Genomic DNA, 19,548 nt, shown 5'->3' on the forward strand with positions numbered 1-19,548 from the left:
CCGGGGCTCCCAGCAGGCCTGTGGCGATTGCCGGAAAGGGGCTTGCGGTTGGGTCCGTGGCCTCCGCGCCTCGTGGGTTTGCCGGAGACGGTTCCGTGGGGCGCGGCGTGGCCAGGCCCGGAGCCGGGAAGCCTGGGCGGGCTCACAGGAGCTGCCTTTCCCTCGCCAACACCTGCACTTTGCTGGGCCAGGGCCGCTTCCCGCCTCCCTTGGGCTCCAGGAGGTGCCGAGTTGCGTTTCTGCGCCAGCCCAGGGGTTTGCCCTGCCGTGGGCCGTGGGCTCGGAGACGCCAGCCACAGGATTGGGCCGGGCTGCTGGCTGGTTTTACAGCGGGAGTCCCCCCCCCCCCCCCCGCTCCGCACTGCGGGGGGAGGGGCAGTGCCCCATGGCCTGATGTAGTTTCCGTGAGGCTCAGGGGTGCTCGGCGCCCGTGCTCAGAGCAGGGCCCTCCCCGCGCCAGGTGCAGACTGTGCAGAGGGCAATGCCAGTATTGGGCCAGAAGGGGGCGCCAACCTGACTGGCTGGGGCCGGGCATGGGGCCAAGGAGAGCCTTTTCCGGAGGCTCTGGGGTCTGTGCCGCCGGCGCTTGCGGGATAGCTCTAGGCCCCTGGCCAGCTCCGCTGCAGGGGGTGCACCGTGGGCGCTGGAGCCGAGCAGGCTGGCCCTGGCTGCGTGAGACAGGGCAGTGGGTGTCCTCGCGGGCAGCATGCCGGCGACCTGGGCGGGGGGCCCTGGCGCGGAGCCCTGGCCCCTGCACGAGTTCCGGAGGGTTTCCAGCTGGAGGCGCCAGAGTGGGAGCCAAGCTCGTTCATCCGGCCACAGCTCTTGCTTCTCGGCTTGCTGCTCGGGGTGCCAAAGGCAAGCAGGGAATGGCAGAAGAGCGGCCCCCATGGGTGGGAGCAGTGGTCCTCAGCCTGCGACCAGTGACGAGCCGGATGCTTCATCAAGTGCTCTGCCCCAGTGTTGGAGCTGGAGGGTGGGGGGCATGAGGATGCGTCCCTCAGCTTTTTGGCCCCTCGCTGGTGATGGCTCCATCCTCCATGAGTTTATCTGGGGCTTGGGGTGTTTTAGAAAACCCTTTAGAAGTCCAGGCCTTCCCAACATCACGCGGCAGGGAGTTCCGCAGGGTGACTGCACTGCGAGAAGAATCCTTCCCTTGGTTGCTTTGTTTCAAACCTGCTTCTAGTCATTTAGTTGGGCTACCTCTGCTTCTCGTTTCTTATTGAAGGGTAAACAGCACATCCTTTGTCACCGTCTGCGAGTGATTCACGAGTGTCCAGCTCTGTAGCACCCCCGCCTGTCACCTTTGCTCTACGCTGAGCAGCCCCAGGCGTTTGAGTCTCTCTGCACACGGACCCTGTTCTGTGCCCCCTTCTCTGCTCTGTCCACATTCGGTGGCTCTTTGGAGAAGGTGCCCAGATCTGTGCGGGGTTCCAGGTGTGGGCGTCTCGTGGCCGCTAGCTTCCCTTGTCTGAGGTGTCCCCTGTTCTCTGCTGTTTGGCTGCCGCTGCACGGGGCAGGTCTGCACAGGGGCTCCCAGGTCTCTGGGGTGGTGACAGACTCAGTCCCTGCTGCTGTGCAGGATGTTTCCACGGCGCCCGACTGCACTTACCTGCATCGAATTTCTCCTGCCGTTCTGTTGCCCAGTCACCCGGCTTGGTGGTGGCCCTTTGTGGCGAGCTGCTCGGGACTGAACGAGTACGAAGACGGGGATCCTCTGCGGGTGCTGCACCTCCCTCTTCCCCTTTGTGCAGCTCCTTGCGGGACCCTGCTGGTGGGGCCCGGTCTTGAGCCGCGAGGGCCCCTCCCGCCCGTCCCTGGCCGCCACCGGGCCTTTGGGGAGGGCCTGTGTCCATGCGCTGGTGACAAGCGGGGCCTGATTTCCCTTCCCACGAGTCTTGAGCTTCCCTGGCTCTGGCCGGGTCGCCGGGCGCTCAGCTTCGGCTGGCGGGCTCGTGATTTCCGGCCGGCCGGCCTGCGGGCGCTGAGCCCATCCCGGAGAGGGGCACGGCCTGGTGCCTTTGCCCAGCTGTCCAGAGCAGCTGTGCCCGAGCTCGCCGGATGCGGGGCTGGCGGCCTGTCCTGGGCGGCTCTCGTGCAGTGTCCTGGCGCTCACCCTCTGCTCTCCTGCCCGACAGGTCCGAGCCGCCCCACCGAGAAGGGGGAGGTGACTGCAGCAGCTGTTTGCGCCAGCTGTACCGTGCCGGCCCGGGGGCACCGGACGCTGGAGGTGGGCCTGGCCTGGGACATGCCGCGTGTCCACTTTGGCTCAAAAGAGAAGCTGCATCTCAGGTGGGTGCCCAGAGCCCCCCTTGCTGCCGGGCTGCCACCCGCCAGACGGGGCCGTGAGCCGCGTGTCCGGCCCTCCCCCGCCTTCCCAGTCTCCTGGAGCGCTGCCCGGCCCCTGCCCATCCCCAACGGGGCCCTCCCCCCCTTCCCAGGCTCCTGGAGCGCTGCCCGGCCCCTGCCCATCCCCAACGGGGCCCTCCCCCCCTTCCCAGGCTCCTGGAGCGCTGCCCGGCCCCTGCCCATCCCCAACGGGGCCCTCCCCCCCTTCCCAGTCTCCTGGAGCGCTGCCTGGCCCCTGCCCATCCCCAACGGGGCCCTCCCCCCCTTCCCAGGCTCCTGGAGCGCTGCCCGGCCCCTGCCCATCCCCACCGGGGCCCTCCCCCCCTTCCCAGTCTCCTGGAGCGCTGCCCGGCCCCTGCCCATCCCCAACAGGGCCCTCCCCCACCTTCCCAGTCTCCTGGAGCGCTGCCCGTCCCCAAAGGACCCTCCCCCCCCTTCCCAGTCTCCTGGAGCGCTGCCCGTCCTCAACGGGGCCCTCCCCCCCTTCCCAGTCTCCTGGAGCGCTGCCCGGCCCCTGCCCGTCCCCAAAGGACCCTCCCCCCCCTTCCCAGTCTCCTGGAGCGCTGCCCGTCCCCAACGGGGCCCTCCCCCCCTTCCCAGTCTCCTGGAGCGCTGCCCGTCCCCAACGGGGCCCTCCCCCCCTTCCCAGTCTCCTGGAGCGCTGCCCGTCCCCAACGGGGCCCTCCCCCCCTTCCCAGTCTCCTGGAGCGCTGCCCGGCCCCAAAGGACCCTCCCCCCCTTCCCAGTCTCCTGGAGTGCTGCCCGGCCCCTGCCCATCCCCAACGGAGCCCTCCCCCCCTTCCCAGTCACCTGGAGCGCTGCCCGGCCCCTGCCCACCCCGAGAATTGGCCAGTCCTGCTGGTGCTGGGCTGGGAGTGGCTGGGCTCTGCTCTGGCTCTGGGCGCTCGGCGGGGATGGGAGCACAAGTCGCCTGCAGCCGCCTGGCTGCTTGTAACGGTGCCCTGCCCCGCTGGGCGCCCCTGGGCCATGCCAGCTGCAGCCGCTGAGGCTTTCCCGGCCGGGCCCGGGGCACGTCCCCCGGCGGCGGCGGACCCAGCGGCGTCTCTCTCGCAGGCGCTACACACGCTACTTCGGCAGCGGCGGGGACGCGTGTCCTGCGCTCTCCCACTACGCGCTCACGCACCGCGGGCGGTGGGAGGAGCAGATCGAGAGCTGCAGAGGCCCATCCTGGAGAGCAGGTAGCGCGCCGGCCCGGCGGGGGGGGCTAGTCGGAGGGCGGCTGCGCCCCCGGGGAGCGGGGGCCGGTGGCTCGGGGAGCGGGGCTCCTGCGTGTGCCTGGGGGGGTCTCCTGTCAGAGGCCCGGTGCCTGGGTGAGGCCTGGGCCAGCCTGGCGGCCGGCGCTGTGTGCGGGGCGTCGCGGGGCAGGGGCTCGCGCTCGCTGGCTGAGCCGTCCAGGCCGGCGCTGAGGGCCAGGCGCTCCGAGCTGGGAGCCGGTTCCGGAGCCCGCCGGCCCCTCCGCTCCGCGCCCAGGCAGGCTGGCGGGGGCCCTTAGGGGGCGGGCAGGGTGGGTTCCAGCACCCGGGCTGCAGCTCCCAGAAGGGCTCCCCCGAGGGCCGTGTGCCCGCCCCCCCGGCTGAGCGCCCCCCTCGCCCACAGCCACCTGCCCCCCTGGTACAAGTCGGCTCTCTTCAACGAGCTCTACTTCCTGGCGGACGGCGGGACGCTGTGGCTGGAGCTGCCCCGGAGGCCTGCGCAGAGGACGTGCAGGGCCCAGCGGGCGCCGGGCTGAGCCGGCTCTTCCCGGTGCTGCGGGAGTACGGAAGGTTTGCTTACTTGGAAGGTAAAGTGCAGGCCCGAGAGCCGCGGTGGCAGCTTCCCCACCGCCCCATGGGGTCCAGGCCCTGGCCCGCCCCCGCTCTCCTGCCCCCGTGGTGGGGGGAGGGAGGGGACCTCTGGGGCCCCGCGGCGCCTGGCTGGGCCTGGCCCCTCACTGTGTGTGCTGGGCTGCAGGGCAGGAGTACCGCATGTACAACACCTACGACGTGCACTTCTACGCCTCCTTCGCCCTCGCCATGCTGTGGCCCAAGCTGGAGATCAGCCTGCAGTACGACATCGGTGAGCGCCCGGCGGGCCCTGCCCCCTTCCCCCTCCCCCGGACCCTGCCCCCCATCCCCGTCCCCCTCCCCCTCCCCCGGGCCCTGCCCCCATCCCCGTCCCCCTCCCCCTCCCCCGGGCCCTGCCCCCATCCCCCTCCCCCTTCCCCCTCCCCCGGGTCCTGCCCCCTTCCCCCTCCCCCGGGTCCTGCCCCCGTCCCCCCTCCCCGGGGCCCTGCCCCCCATCCCCGTCCCCCGTCCCCCTCCCCCGGGCCCTGCTCCCCATCCCCCTCCCCCGGGGCCCTGCCCCCATCCCCGTCCCCCTCCCCCTCCCCCGGGCCCTGCCCCCATCCCCTCCCCCTTCCCCCTCCCCCGGGTCCTGCCCCCTTCCCCCTCCCCCGGGTCCTGCCCCCGTCCCCCTCCCGGGGCCCTGCCCCCCATCCCCGTCCCCCGTCCCCCTCCCCCCGGGCCCTGCTCCCCATCCCCCTCCCCCGGGGCCCTGCCCCCATCCCCGTCACCCCTCCCCCGGGCCCTGCCCCCCATACCCCTCCCCCGGGCCCCTCGGCCAGCTTGCCGGCCACCAGCCTAGCCCCCACCCTGCCCGGCCTCCACCTCCTCCCCGGGCCCTGCCCCATCCCCGTCCCCCGGGCCCTGCCCCCGTCCCCGGGCCCCTCAGCCAGCTCGCTGGCTGCCAGCCTCGCCCTGCCCTTCCTGGCCCCCGCCTCCTCCCTGGGCCCCTCGTTGGGCCCTGCCCCCTATTACCCTGCCCCGGACCCCTCGGCCAGCTCGCCGGCTGCCAGCCTAGCCCCTGCCCTGCCCGGCCCCCACCTCCTCCCTGCCCCACCCAGGTCCCTCGCTGGGCCCTGCCCCCCATCTCCTCCCACCCAGGGCCTTTCTGTGGCTCGAGGCCCCGTGGTGGGCACACCAGACCCCTCGGCAGGTCCTCCGTGGCCACCCTCCAGACCGGGCCTTTTGGGACGCCCCAGCGAACCGGCAGAGCCCCTTCCGGGGCAGGGAGCCGGCTGTCCCTGGGGGTGGTTTCCTTCCTGAGCAGGGCCCCGGGAAGAGGACAGGGATTGTTTGTCCAGGGCCCTCAGCGCCCGCCTGACCCACGGCTGGGAGCCCTGGGGGCAGGGCTGGGCCTGCGAGGCTGGGTGCGGCCCCCCCGCCGGCTGACGTGGATCTGTGTCCCAGCGGCCGCGGTGCTGAGCGAGGACACGCAGCCAGGCAGTACCTGATGAGCGGGCAGACGGCCCAGGTGAAGCTGAAGAACGTGGTGCCCCACGACATCGGGGGAGCCCGGTAAGGTCTCGCCTTGGCGTGTGGCTGGGGCCAGGGCTGGGCCGTGCCTGTCTCCGGCTCCGCTACCCGTCCCCGTCTGGCCCAGCCCCTCGGGGACCGTGTCCTCAGATGCGGCCGAACTGGCACCCTGGCCCCGGGCGAGCGGAGGGGCAGGAGGGCGCTGCTGGCTGGGGGGCAGCAGGCTGAGGAGGGGGCTGTGCTGACGACCATTCCCAGGGGGCTTTGCTGCGGGGGGGGCGGGTGACGTGGCCAGTGACACAGGCCTGGTTGCAGGTGGTGCGCAGAGCAATGGCAGGAGAGCTCCCTCAGCGGGGTGCAGTGCGGGGGGGGGACAGGTTGCTGCGGAGGGGGGAGAGGTTGCTGTGGGGGGCGTGGTGTGGGGAGGGAGAGGTCGCTACCGGAGGGGAGAGGTCGCTGCGGGGGGGGGCGTGGTGCGGGGGGAGCTCCCTCAGCGGGGTGCAGTGCAGGGGGGGAGAGGTCGCTGCGGGGGGCACAGTGCGGGGGGGGGACAGGTTGCTGCGGAGGGGGGAGAGGTTGCTGTGGGGGGCGTGGTGTGGGGAGGGAGAGGTCGCTACGGAGGGGAGAGGTCGCTGTGGGGGGCGCGGTGCGGGGGGGGAGCTCCCTCAGCGGGGTGCAGTGCAGGGGGGGGAGAGGTCGCTGCGGGGGGCACAGTGCGGGGGGGAGAGGTCGCTGCGGGGGGTGTGGTGCGGGGGGGAGCTCCCTCAGCGGGGTGCAGTGTGGGGGGGGAGAGGTCGCTGGGGGGTGCAGTGCAGGCTCCCTCAGCGGGGTGCAGTGCGGGGGGGGGAGAGGTCGCTGCGGGGGGCGCGGTGCGGGGGGGAGCTCCCTCAGCGGGGTGCAGTGCGGGGGGGGAGAGGTCGCAGCGGGGGGCGCGGTGCGGGGGGGAGCTCCCTCGGCGGGGTGCAGTGCGGGGGGGGGAGAGGTCGCTGCGGGGGGGAGCTCCCTCAGCGGGGTGCAGTGCGGGGGGGGGGGAGAGGTCGCTGCGGGGGGAGCTCCCTCAGCGGGGTGCAGTGCGGGGGGGGAGAGGTCGCTGCGGGGGGAGCTCCCTCAGCGGGGTGCAGTGCGGGGGGGGGACAGGTTGCTGCGGAGGGGGGAGAGGTTGCTGTGGGGGGCGTGGTGTGGGGAGGGAGAGGTCGCTACCGGAGGGGAGAGGTCGCTGCGGGGGGGCGTGGTGCGGGGGGGAGCTCCCTCCGCGGGGTGCAGTGCGGGGGGGGGGAGAGGTCGCTGCGGGGGGAGCTCCCTCAGCGGGGTGCAGTGCGGGGGGGGGGAGAGGTCGCTGCGGGGGGGAGCTCCCTCAGCGGGGTGCAGTGCGGGGGGGGGAGAGGTCGCTGCGGGGGGAGCTCCCTCAGCGGGGTGCAGTGCGGGGGGGGGGGAGAGGTCGCTGCGGGGGGAGCTCCCTCAGCGGGGTGCAGTGCGGGGGGGGAGAGGTCGCTGCGGGGGGAGCTCCCTCCGCGGGGGTGCGGTGCGGCGGCGGCGGCGGGGGTGGCCGGGGCCCGGCCGGCGGGGGCTGCTGAGAGCGGCCGTCTCCCCCGCCCAGAGGACGAGCCGTGGCGGCGGATCAACGCGTACCTGGTCCACGACACGGCCGGCTGGAAGGACTTGAACCTGAAGTTCGTGCTGCAGGTTTACCGCGACTTCCACCTGACCCAGGACGCCGCCTTCCTGCAGGACATGTGGCCCGTGTGCCAGGTACCCTGTGGCTCCAAGCTCGCCCCCAGGCTGCCCTGCGGGGGCCCAGGACTGAGGGGGGGTGCACCCCGCGGGGGGCAGGGCGGGGGCCCACGACTGAGGGGGGGGTGCACCCCGCGGGGGGGCAGGGCGGGGGCCCAGGACTGAGGGGGGGAGTGATCCCCGCAGGGGGCGCAGGGCGGGGGCCCAGGATTGAGGGGGGGGGAGTGGTCCCCGCAGGGGGCGCAGGGCGGGGGCCCAGGATTGAGGGGGGGAGTGGTCCCCGCAGGGGGCACAGGGCGGGGGCCCAGGACTGAGCGGGGGTGCACCCCGCGGGGGGGCAGGGCGGGGGCCCAGGACTGGGGGGGGCGCTCCCCGCGGGGGGGCGGGGGCCCAGGACTGAGCGGGGGTGCACCCCGCGGGGGGGCAGGGCGGGGGCCCAGGACTGAGGGGGCCCACCCCGCGGGGGGCAGGGCGGGGGCCCAGGACTGGGGGGGGGCGCTCCCCGCGGGGGGCAGGGCGGGGGGCCCAGGACTGGGGGGGGGCTGCACCCTGCGGGGGGGGCAGGGCGGGGGCCCAGGACTGGGGGGGGCTGCACCCCGCGGGGGGGCAGGGCGGGGGCCCAGGACTGAGCGGGGGCTGCACCCCGCGGGGGGGCAGGGCGGGGGGCCCAGGACTGAGCGGGGGTGCACCCCGCGGGGGGGCAGGGCGGGGGCCCAGGTCTGAGGGGGCCCACCCCGCGGGGGGCAGGGCGGGGGCCCAGGACTGGGGGGGGCTGCACCCCGCGGGGGGCAGGGCGGGGGCCCAGGACTGGGGGGGGGCTGCACCCCGCGGGGGGGGGCAGGGCGGGGGCCCAGGACTGAGGGGGGCTGCACCCCGCGGGGGGGCAGGGCGGGGGCCCAGGTCTGAGGGGGGGTGCTCCCTGCGGGGGGCAGGGGACTCTGAGCCGTGGGGTGAGGCTCTCGGGCTGTCGCCCACAGGCTGTGATGGACTCGGAGCTGAAATTCGACACAGACGACGACGGGCTCATTGAAAACTCGGGCTTTGCCGATCAGACGTACGACGCCTGGGTTGCGACTGGAGCCAGGTGAGGGGGGCTCGCAGTGGCCAAGGCAGTGTGTGGGAGGGGGGCAGGCTGGGCATGGGGGAGTGGGAGCGGGGGCTGGCTGGCCTTGGGAAGCGGGAGGAGGGCCGGCCAGGGGCAGGAGCGGGGGGCGGGCTGCCGGCGGGGCAGCGGGAGGGGGGCTGGCCGGGCGTGGGGGGGTGGAGGCCGCTGGTCTCCGGGCAGGGGCTGGTGGCTCAGCCCCAGCCCCACAGCAGCGTTGTCCCTGCCCTGCAGAGCTGCGCAGTCCGAGTGGCGCCCGTTGTGCCCGGGGCAGCCGGGGTTTGCCAGGCTCATGGCTCCTCGCTCCGGTGTCGCCTGTGCAGGGACTCAGGGAGGAGGGGGGGGTTGTGCCCAGTGGCTGCTGGGGACCCGTCCTGACAAATCGAGAGCTGGCTGGCTCAGGGGATGGTGATTCAGCCAGGGGGTAGGGGGCGAGCGCCGTGGGGCTCGGAATGAGGGTGTAGCCGGGCAGTAGGGGGCGAGCGCCGTGGGGCTCGGAATGGGGGTGTGCCCGTGGGGGTAGGGGGTGAGCGCCGTGGGGCTCGGAATGGGGGTGTACCCGTGGGGGTAGGGAGCGAGCGCCGTGGGGCTCAGAATGGGGGTGTACCCGTGGGGGTAGGGGGTGAGCGCCGTGGGGCTCGGAATGGGGATGTAGCCGGGCGGTAGGGGGCGAGTGCCGTGGGGCTCGGAATGGGGGTGTGCCCGTGGGGGTAGGGGGCAAGCGCCGTGGGGCTCGGAATGGGGATGTACCCATGGGGGTGGGGGGGCAAGCGCCGTGGGGCTCAGAATGGGGGTGTAGCCGGGCGGTAGGGGGCAAGCGCCGTGGGGCTCGGAATGGGGGTGTAGCCGGGCGGTAGGGGGCAAGCGCCGTGGGGCTCGGAATGGGGTGTAGCCGGGCAGTAGGGGGCGAGCGCCGTGGGGCTCGGAATGGGGGTGTACCCGTGGGGGTGGGGGGCGAGCGCCGTGGGGCTCAGAATGGGGGTGTAGCCGGGCGGTAGGGGGCGAGCGCCGTGGGGCTCGGAATGGGGGTGTGCCCGTGGGGGTAGGGGGTGAGCGCCGTGGGGTTCGGAATGGGGGTGTACCCGTGGGGGTAGGGAGGGAGCGCCGTGGGGCTCAGAATGGGGGTGTACCCGTGGGGGTAGGGGGCGAGCGCCGTGGGGCTCGGAATGGGGATGTAGCCGGGCGGTAGGGGGCGAGTGCCGTGGGGCTCGGAATGGGGGTGTGCCCGTGGGGGTAGGGGGCAAGCGCCGTGGGGCTCGGAATGGGGATGTACCCATGGGGGTGGGGGGCGAGCGCCGTGGGGCTCGGAATGGGGGTGTAGCCGGGCGGTAGGGGGCGAGCGCCGTGGGGCTCAGAATGGGGGTGTACCCGTGGGGATAGGGGGCAAGCGCCGTGGGGTTCAGAATGGGGGTGTAGCCGGGCGGTAGGGGGCAAGCGCTGTGGGGCTCGGAATGGGGGTGTACCCGTGGGGGTGGGGGGCGAGCGCCGTGGGGCTCGGAATGGGGATGTACCCATGGGGGTGGGGGGGCGAGCGCCGTGGGGCTCGGAATGGGGGGTGTACCCGTGGGGGTGGGGGGGCGAGCGCCGTGGGGCTCAGAATGGGGGTGTGCCTGTGGGGGTGGGGGGGCGAGCGCCGTGGGGCTCGGAATGGGGATGTAGCCGGGCGGGTAGGGGGCGAGTGCCGTGGGGCTCGTAATGGGGGTGTGCCCGTGGGGGTAGGGGGCAAGCGCCGTGGGGCTCGGAATGGGGATGTACCCATGGGGGTGGGGGGCGAGCGCCGTGGGGCTCGGAATGGGGGTGTACCCGTGGGGGTGGGGGGCGAGCGCCGTGGGGCTCGGAATGGGGGTGTGCCTGTGGGGGTGGGGGGGCGAGCGCCGTGGGGCTCAGAATGGGGGTGTAGCCGTGGGGGTGGGGGGCGAGCGCCGTGGGGCTCGGAATGGGGGTGTAGCCGGGCGGTAGGGGGCGAGCGCCGTGGGGCTCGGAATGGGGGTGTGCCCGTGGGGGTGGGGGGGCGAGCGCCGTGGGGCTCAGGGCCGGGTCGTAGCCCCCCGCGAGCCGCGGTAACGTGCCCGTCCCCTCGCAGCGCGTACTGCGGTGGCCTGTGGCTGGCGGCGGTCTGCGCGATGTGCAAGGCGGCGGCGCTGCTGGACGACGGCCGGGCGCTGCGGAAATACCGCGCCATCCTGCGCAAGGGCTCGGAGGCGTTTGAGCGGCTGCTGTGGAACGGTGCGTTGGCTCCGCCCCCCGCCGGGCCCCTCGGGCAGCAGGTGGGGCCCCCCTGGGGCCCGGGGCCGGAGGCGGGCGCTGACCGTCTGGGCGACTCTCGTCCCGCGCAGGGCGATACTACAACTACGACAGCAGCGGGGGCCCCTTCTCCGGCACCGTCATGTCCGACCAGTGCGCCGGGCAGTGGTTCCTGCGGGCCAGCGGCCTGGGCCACGGCGAATTCGAGGTGAGGCTTGTGGGCGCCCCGGTGGGCTCAGCAGGACGGAGCTCTCTCCACACCCTGGCCCCTCCCGCCCCGGTCACAGGGACACCCCCAGCTCCACGCGCCCATGGGGCTGGCGATTGCTGGGTCACGGCACCCTGGTCAGTGGGGCGCAGGGGGGAGGCCAGTGCCCCAGCGCGAGGGGGCGCGGAGCTGTGGGGCGGGGGGGGGGCAGTGCGGGTGGCTACGGGGAGCGAACACGGGACGTGCTTAAGGAGAGTTTGTTCGGTGCTCCGGAAGCCACGGCCCCCCAGGCTAAAGGCAGGCAAAAGCCCGGCCTGGGGGGCAGGAAATGGAGAGGCGCTGGAGGGACAAGGGACGTACCTGGGGCCCAGTGTGCAGCGCGAAGGGAAATAACGGGGGAGGGGGGGACAGACATCCAGGCAGGGTGGGGGCGGGCGAGACTCCGGGGACAGGATGGCCAATTGCCAGGGGAAGGCAACCAATTGGTGCCTCAGTTTCCCCATCTGTAAGGCAGGTAACGACACCAGCTCCCGTGGGAAAGTGCTCTGGGTGCAAAGCACAGGACGGTTTTCTGAACTCCTGGAACAGCAGGGAATCCCCTCCCAGCGGGAGTCCTGGTCGCTCACTGGGGACGCGGATCTCTGGGGCAGAGCTGGGCAGGGCCTTGGCCTTAGAGCCGTACGGCGGCTGGGCGAGACGCAGCGCGGTGGGATGGATTCGGAGCTGCCTACGAGGGCTCCTCCCTGGAGCGGGGCCGTTCCCGGGGCAGCTGGAGGCCGGTGCTCTCTGCAGCGGAGGTGGAGGCGCAGGGCAGGGCGCAGAGCGATCTGGAGGGGGCAGAGTTGCAGTGTCTGGGCACAACCGGGCTGGGCTCGCCGGACCCCCAAGCAAGGGGCAAAGCCGGGGCCCTTGGAGCCAAATCGAGGACTCCCCAGCTGTCGCAGGCAAGGGGCGGATGGGGGCTTTGCTCGCCACGGGGAACACGCTCAGACTGGCGGGGCCCTTCCCCTCCCTGGCCAGGCCGCCGTGGGCTGGGAAGCCGCCAGCCTGCCAAGGGATCAGCCCCGCTCCCGAGGAGACGGCTGCCTGGTGCTCATTTGCAAATTCAGCACTGCCCCGCGCTGGATTGCCACGGTTCCCTGGGCTCAGCCCCTCCAGCCTGGCGCGGCGCCTGCTCCTGTGGCCTGCCCGGCGGGGTTTGCCCACGCGAGCCTCTGTCCTCTGTCTCGGGTTCCGGTGCAACGCTGCCTGCAGGGCCTCTGCCTGTCCCAGACTCGCTCCTCCGCCCTGTAGCGTGGCCCTTGGCGAGCCGCTCGGGGTCTGTCAGTTCTTAGCTGAGACCGTGGCCAGGGCCACGCGTGCGTCTAGGCCAGATTTAGAGACGGGGATTATCCTGCCCATCAGCAGCTCTGCAGAGCCTGTGGGGTCAGAGCGGACGTGCAGCTGAACATGAGCCTGGAGGGCTGGCAAGTGCTCTGGAGGACGGGGCGTAATTCAGCCGATCTAGACAAACTGGAGAAATGGTCTGAGGGGAACGGGAGGTTCACAAGGACACATGCCAAGGGCTCCACTTCGGAAGGACCAATCCGTGTGTCACACACAGAACGGGACGCGACTGTCCAGGAGTCCTGCAGAACGGGATCTGGGGGCCAGAGTGGACCACAAGCTGAATCTGAGCCGACAGTGGGACACGGTTGGGAAAAAAGCAAACCTGATTGTGGGGGCATGAACAGGAGAGTCGTGAGCAAGACACGAGGAGTCGTTCTGCCGCTCTGCTCCAGTTGAGGCCCAATCAGCACGTAACACAATGGCCAGTTCTGGGCACCACATTTCAGGAAAGGTGGAGAAATTGGAGATGACCAGACAAGAGCAAGAAAAATGGATCAAAAGTCTAGAAACAAGGAGCCATGAGCGAAGGCTTAAGCATATGGGGGCTGGAGCACATGGCCTAGAGGAGAGGCTGAGGGACTGGGGTTTGTTCAGTCGGCAGAAGCGCAGAGTGGGGGGGGGGGGGGGGGGTTGAGAGCAGCCTGCAGCTCCCTGCAGGGGGGTTCCAGAGAGGCTGTTCTCAGTAGTGACAGGTGGCAGAACAAGGAGCAATGGGCTCTAGCTGTGGTGGGAGAGGTCCAGGTTGGATATTAGGAAAAACTATTTCACTAGGAGGGTGGTGAAGCACTGGAATGGGTTCCCTAGGGAAGTAGTGGAGTCTCCATCCCTAGAGGTGTTTAAGTCTCGGCTTGACACAGCCCTGGCCGGGTTGATTGAGTTGGGATTGGTCCTGCCTAGCGCAGGGCGCTGGACTTGATGACCTCCTGAGGTCTCGTCCAGCTCTATGGCTCTGTGGCTCAAGGCTGAAAGTGCTGGGTTGGGTGGGTTTGGAGAGCCCTGGGGCGGCTTGGCCGCGAGGGCGCCGTGGGTCAGGCGGCCGCACTGGAAGCTGGAGGCAGAGGTCCACATGAGAGCTGCAAAGGGCGAAGGCCCTTGTGTGGCGGAGGCTAGCGGGTGGGGTGGAAAGGGCTGGTTCAAAGCACGAGGGCTGAGGGACACGCGGGGGAAGGAGAAGACGGGGGAGTCCTGCTACTCGGAGAGGGGCCGGGGTGGGCGGGTGAAGGGAGCAGCCCTCCCACGTCGTGGTGCCGCAGCCTGAGGCGGGACGCTGGAAACGTTGCCACCGGCCGGGCGGAGAAGCGCTGGGAAAAGGTGGAATCTCCCCCGGAGGCGTTCAGGGTTCGGGTGAGGCCGGCACCTGTCGGAGCAGCAATCGCTTTGGACGGGGACCGCTGCAGACTTCGGGAAGTGCTCAAGGACTGCTCCTACGGACGGAGCTTGGGGGCTGGGATGGAGGTTGCATTAAGAAGGGAGCTCGAGGTAGGGAACTGGGGTGCAGGGGGTGTCTGAGGGTGTTTGGGTGGAGGAGGGGCTGTGAGCTGTGGGGGATTGGAGTGCGGGGGTGTCTGAGGGTGTTTGGGTGGAGGAGGGGCTCTGGCGGGGGATTGGGGTGCGGGGGTGTCTGAGGGTGTTTGGGTGGAGGAGGGGCTCTGGCGGGGGATTGGGGTGCGGGGGTGTCTGAGGGTGTTTGGGTGGAGGAGGGGCTCTGGCGGGGGATTGGGGTGCGGGGGGGTCTGAGGGTGTTTGGGTGGAGGAGGGGCTGTGAGCTGTGGGGGATTGGGGTGCGGGGGTGTCTGAGGGTGTTTGGGTGGAGGAGGGGCTCTGGCGGGGGATTGGGGAGCGGGGGGGTCTGAGGGTGTTTGGGTGGAGGAGGGGCTGCGGGGGATTGGGGTGCGGGGGTGTCTGAGGGTGTTTGGGTGGAGGAGGGGCTCTGGCGGGGGATTGGGGTGTGGGGGAGTCTGAGGGTGTTTGGGTGGAGGAGGGGCTGTGGGGGATTGGGGTGCGGGGGGTCTGAGGGTGTTTGGGTGGAGGAGGGGCTATGGCGGGGGATTGGGGTGCAGGGGGGGTCTGAGGGTGTTTGGGTGGAGGAGGGGCTATGGCGGGGGATTGGGGTGCGGGGGGGTCTGAGGGTGTTTGGGTGGAGGAGGGGCTGTGGGGGATTGGGGTGCGGGGGGGGTCTGAGGGTGTTTGGGTGGAGGAGGGGCTGTGGCAGGGGATTGGGGTGCAGGGGGGGTCTGAGGGTGTTTGGGTGGAGGAGGGGCTGTGAGCTGTGGGGGATTGGGGTGCGGGGGGGTCTGAGGGTGTTTGGGTGGTGGGGGGCTGTGGCATGGGATTGGGGTGCGGGGGTTCTCTGAGGGTGTTTGGGTGGAGGAGGGGCTGTGAGCTGTGGGGGATTGGGGTGTGGGGGGGTGTCTGAGGATGTTTGGATGGAGGAGGGGCTGCGGGGGATTGGGGTGCGGGGGGGGTCTGAGGGTGTTTGGGTGGAGGAGGGGCTGCGGGGGATTCGGGTGCGGGGGGGTCCGAGGGTGTTTGGGTGGAGGAGGGGCTGTGGCAGGGGATTGGGGTGCGGGGGGGGTCTGAGGATGTTTGGTGGAGGAGGGGCTGTGGCAGGGGATTGGGGTGCGGGGGGGGTCTGAGGGTGTTTGGGTGGAGGAGGGGCTGCGGGGGATTGGGGTGCGGGGGGGGTCTGAGGGTGTTTGGGTGGAGGAGGGGCTGCGGGGGATTGGGGTGCGGGGGGGTCCGAGGGTGTTTGGGTGGAGGAGGGGCTGTGGGGGATTGGGGTGCGGGGGTGTCTGAGGGTGTTTGGGTGGAGGAGGGGCTCTGGCGGGGGATTGGGGTGCGGGGGTGTCTGAGGGTGTTTGGGTGGAGGAGGGGCTCTGGCAGGGGATTGGGGTGCGGGGGGGTCTGAGGGTGTTTGGGTGGAGGAGGGGCTGTGAGCTGTGGGGGATTGGGGTGCGGGGGTGTCTGAGGGTGTTTGGGTGGAGGAGGGGCTCTGGCGGGGGATTGGGGAGCGGGGGGGTCTGAGGGTGTTTGGGTGGAGGAGGGGCTGCGGGGGATTGGGGTGCGGGGGTGTCTGAGGGTGTTTGGGTGAGGAGGGGCTCTGGCGGGGGATTGGGGTGCGGGGGAGTCTGAGGGTGTTTGGGTGGAGGAGGGGCTGTGGGGGATTGGGGTGCGGGGGGTCTGAGGGTGTTTGGGTGGAGGAGGGGCTATGGCAGGGGATTGGGGTGCAGGGGGGGTCTGAGGGTGTTTGGGTGGAGGAGGGGCTATGGCGGGGGATTGGGGTGCGGGGGGTCTGAGGGTGTTTGGGTGGAGGAGGGGCTGTGGGGGATTGGGGTGCGGGGGGGGTCTGAGGGTGTTTGGGTGGAGGAGGGGCTGTGGCAGGGGATTGGGGTGCAGGGGGGTCTGAGGGTGTTTGGGTGGAGGAGGGGCTGTGAGCTGTGGGGGATTGGGGTGCGGGGGGGGTCTGAGGGTGTTTGGGTGGTGGAGGGGCTGTGGCATGGGATTGGGGTGCGGGGGTTCTCTGAGGGTGTTTGGGTGGAGGAGGGGCTGTGAGCTGTGGGGGATTGGGGTGTGGGGGGTGTCTGAGGATGTTTGGATGGAGGAGGGGCTGCGGGGGATTGGGGTGCGGGGGGGGGTCTGAGGGTGTTTGGGTGGAGGAGGGGCTGCGGGGGATTCGGGTGCAGGGGGGTCCGAGGGTGTTTGGGTGGAGGAGGGGCTGTGGCAGGGGATTGGGGTGCGGGGGGGGTCTGAGGATGTTTGTGTGGAGGAGGGGCTGCGGGGGATTGGGGTGCGGGGGGGGTCTGAGGGTGTTTGGGTGGAGGAGGGGCTGCGGGGGATTGGGGTGCGGGGGGGTCCGAGGGTGTTTGGGTGGAGGAGGGGCTGCAGGGGATTGGGGTGCGGGGGGGTCCGAGGGTGTTTGGGTGGAGGAGGGGCTGCGGGGGATTGGGGTGCGGGGGGGTCCGAGGGTGTTTGGGTGGAGGAGGGGCTGCAGGGGATTGGGGTGCGGGGGGGTCCGAGGGTGTTTGGGTGGAGGAGGGGCTGCAGGGGATTGGGGTGCGGGGGGGTCCGAGGGTGTTTGGGTGGAGGAGGGGCTGCGGGGGGTTGGGGTACGGGGGGTCCGAGGGTGTTTGGGTGGAGGAGGGGCTGTGGCAGGGGCCGGATCAGAAGGCCTGAGCTGGGTGGCTGAGGGAGACGTCCCGGGCAGGGCAGGGCCAGGGCCGGTGGTGGGAGCTGGTGCCAGGCGCGTGCTGATTCGAAGGGGGGCGGGGTGTGAGGCTGCCGGGTGGCTGTGGGGCTCGCCGCCTCCGCTCCAGCCAGCAAGATCGGTCGGGTGTGTGGGGCGCGGCGGCAGGCAGGCGTGGGGAAGGCCACTTGCTGCTGGTTCCGGAGCAGCCAGGAGCTGGGGCTCCGGGATCGCTGACTGGCTCTGGCGCAGCCCTAGCGGGGATGGTGGGTTCGCCATCTTGCTGTCTGCGCGTCCCTGGGCACAGTGCTGGGTGCCAGCCGGCGCCCTGGTCGGTCTGCCCCCGGGGCGTGCAGGGCGGCGCCAGCGTCCTGGTGTGTCTGCCCCTGGGGCGTGCAGGGCGGCGCCGGCGTCCTGGTGTGTCTGCCCCCGGGGCGTGCAGGGCGGCGCTGGCGTCCTGGTGTGTCTGCCCCCGGGGCGTGCAGGGCAGCGCCAGTGTCCTGGTGTGTCTGCCCCCGGGGCGTGCAGGGCGGCGCTGGCGTCCTGGTCGGTCTGTCCCCGGGGCCTGCGGGGCGGCGCCGGCGTCCTGGTCGGTCTGTCCCCGGGGCCTGCGGGGCGGCGCTGGCGCCCTAGTCGGTCTGCCCCCGGGGCGTGCAGGGCGGCGCTGGCGTCCTGGTCGGTCTGTCCCCGGGGCCTGCGGGGCGGCGCCGGCGTCCTGGTCGGTCTGTCCCCGGGGCGTGCAGGGTGGCGCTGGCGCCCTAGTCGGTCTGCCTCCGGGGCGTGGGGGGCAGCGCCAGCGCCCTGGTCGGTCTGCCCCCGGGGCGTGCAGGGCGGCGCCGGTGCCCTGGTCGGTCTGTCCCCGGGGCGTGGGGGGCAGCGCCGGCGCCCTGGTCGGTCTGCCCCTGGGGCGGCGCCAGCGCCCTGGTCGTTCTGCCTCCGGGGCGTGCGGGGGTGGCGCCGGCGTCCTGGTCGTTCTGCCCCCGGGGCGTGCGGGGGTGGCGCCGGCGTCCTGGTCGTTCTGCCTCCGGGGCGTGCGGGGTGGCGCCGGCGTCCTGGTCGTTCTGCCCCCGGGGCGTGCGGGGTGGCGCCGGCGTCCTGGTCGGTCTGCCCCCGGGCGTGCGGGGCGGCGCCGGCGTCCTGGTCGGTCTGCCCCCGGGCGTGCGGGGCGGCGCTGGCGCCCTGGTCGGTCTGCCCCCGGGCGTGCGGGGTGGCGCTGGCGCCCTGGTCGGTCTGTCCCCCGGGCGTGCGGGGCGGCGCCGCGCCGGAGTCCTGGTCGGTCTGTCCCCGGGGCGTGCGGGGGTGGCGCTGGCGCCCTGGTCGGTCTGCCCCCCGGGCGTGCGGGGGTGGCGCCGGCGCCCTGGTTGGTCTGTCCCCGGGGCGTGCGGGGCGGCGCCGGTTTCCTGGTCGGTCTGCCCCCCGGGCGTGCGGGGCGGCGCCGGTGTCCTGGTCGGTCTGCCCCCGGGGCGTGCGGGGGTGGCGCCGGCGCCCTGGTCGGTCTGCCCCCGGGGCGTGCGGGGCGGCGCCGGAGTCCTGGTTGGTCTGTCCCCGGGGCGTGCGGGGCAGCGCGGGCTGAGGGCTGATGGCGTCTCCCGCTGCAGGTGTTCCCCAGGAGCCACGTGGTCAGCGCGCTGAAGACCATCTTCGAGCTGAACGTCATGGGCTTTGCCAACGGGACCATGGGCGCCGTGAACGGCATGCGGCCGGACGGGAGCCCCGACACCTCCAGCGTGCAGTCCAGCGAGGCCTGGGTGGGGGTTGTGTACGCGCTGGCCGCCACCATGATCCAGGAGGTGGGTGTGGCGCCCGGTGCCCCTCGGCACAGGCGGGGCCGGCCGGCCTGACTCTCTTCTCCTCTGCCGCAGGGCCTGGTGCAGGAGGGCTTCCGCACCGCCGAGGGCTGCTACCGCACCGTGTGGGAGCGGCTGGGCATGGCCTTCCAGACGCCCGAGGCCTACTGCCAAAGGAAGCTCTTCCGCTCTCTGGCCTACATGCGCCCCCTCAGCATCTGGAGCATGCAGCTGGCTCTGGAGCGCGCCGCCGGCCCAGCAGCCGAGAACTCGCTCCAGCCATGAGAGCAGGAACCGGGGAGCGGCCGGGCCCCGCTGCAGGCCAGGGGCTGTGTGGAGGCTGCTACCCCTTTTAAACCCCCCATTTTAATTGCTGTCTGCACCCCCCCGAGCCTCGCCTGTACCTCCCCCGCTGCCCACGGCCACGCGCCCGTCCCGTCTCCTCGGGCCCCACGCTCCCTGCCTGGGGCCCTCCTAGGCCTGGCCATGGGGGGGCCAGGCTGTGCCTAGGCCCCTCCGTCTCTCGGGGGCTCGGCCGTGCACAGGGCGAGCTGCTGGGGAGGTTGGGAACCCCCCGGCCACGCAGCACCGGGCCTGGCCTCACCCGCGAGCAGGGCGGGGGGCAGGGGCACTGGGCTGGGTGCCCAGGCTGCAGGGGTGTCTTGTGTCTGCCCTGGCAGGCGCGGCTGCATTGTCACCACCTGCGTCACGGCGCCCTGGCTCCAGGAGTGTGGGCAGGGCCAGGAGGCCCCGGGGGGGCCTGGCGTGGGCTGAGCCCTCCCTGAAGGGAAGAGTGGGGGCAGCAGCTGGAAGTAGCCCTGCCCCCCCAGCAGCACGGCCCGAGTGCGGGGGAGCTGACATGGGCGCTGCTGGGAAGGAGGGCGTCCGCGCCCCCCCCCGAGGGGCTGCCCGGTGGGGCTGGGCCGGGCCGTAACCGGGGGCAAGGGCAGGCGTCCAGCACGTCGACAATCGTCATCCCACGCGAGCCCCGCGGGGCAGGAGCCTCCCGCCCAGACCCTGCGCGATCGCGGCCGGCGCCGGCCATGGGGCTCCAGGCGCCGTTTTTAAAACCTGAGTAACGTTAATTTAATCATCACAATAAAATATCCTGTCCCTGCCGCCTGTGCCTCTGCCTGTCCCTCTGCCCAGGGCCAGTGGCCTCTCCTGGCCCCGCCTGTCCCTGCCGCCTGTGCCTCTGCCTGTCCCTCTGCCCAGGGCCAGTGGCCTCTCCTGGCCCCGCC

General features: G+C 72.3%; 1 protein-coding gene across 1 annotated transcript; it reads left to right on the top strand.

The window, feature by feature from the left end:
- Positions 1-1,647: 1,647 nt before the first annotated feature.
- On the top strand, positions 1,648-19,426 carry LOC142825270 (non-lysosomal glucosylceramidase-like; the record flags this gene model as incomplete). Its single annotated transcript, XM_075917104.1, is given in 14 exon segments — positions 1,648-2,292; positions 3,424-3,521; positions 3,524-3,548; positions 3,967-4,049; positions 4,052-4,150; positions 4,321-4,425; positions 5,598-5,618; positions 5,621-5,705; positions 7,241-7,412; positions 8,372-8,478; positions 10,580-10,722; positions 10,833-10,948; positions 18,119-18,310; positions 18,383-19,426. Coding segments are annotated over 14 exon segments (2,101 nt in total), but the record flags the coding sequence as incomplete, so codon positions are not given.
- Between the last annotated feature and the right edge of the window lie 122 nt (positions 19,427-19,548).

The sequence above is a fragment of the Pelodiscus sinensis genome, unplaced genomic scaffold, assembly GCF_049634645.1.
Source record: "Pelodiscus sinensis isolate JC-2024 unplaced genomic scaffold, ASM4963464v1 ctg100, whole genome shotgun sequence".
Taxonomy (NCBI): Eukaryota; Metazoa; Chordata; order Testudines; family Trionychidae; genus Pelodiscus; species Pelodiscus sinensis.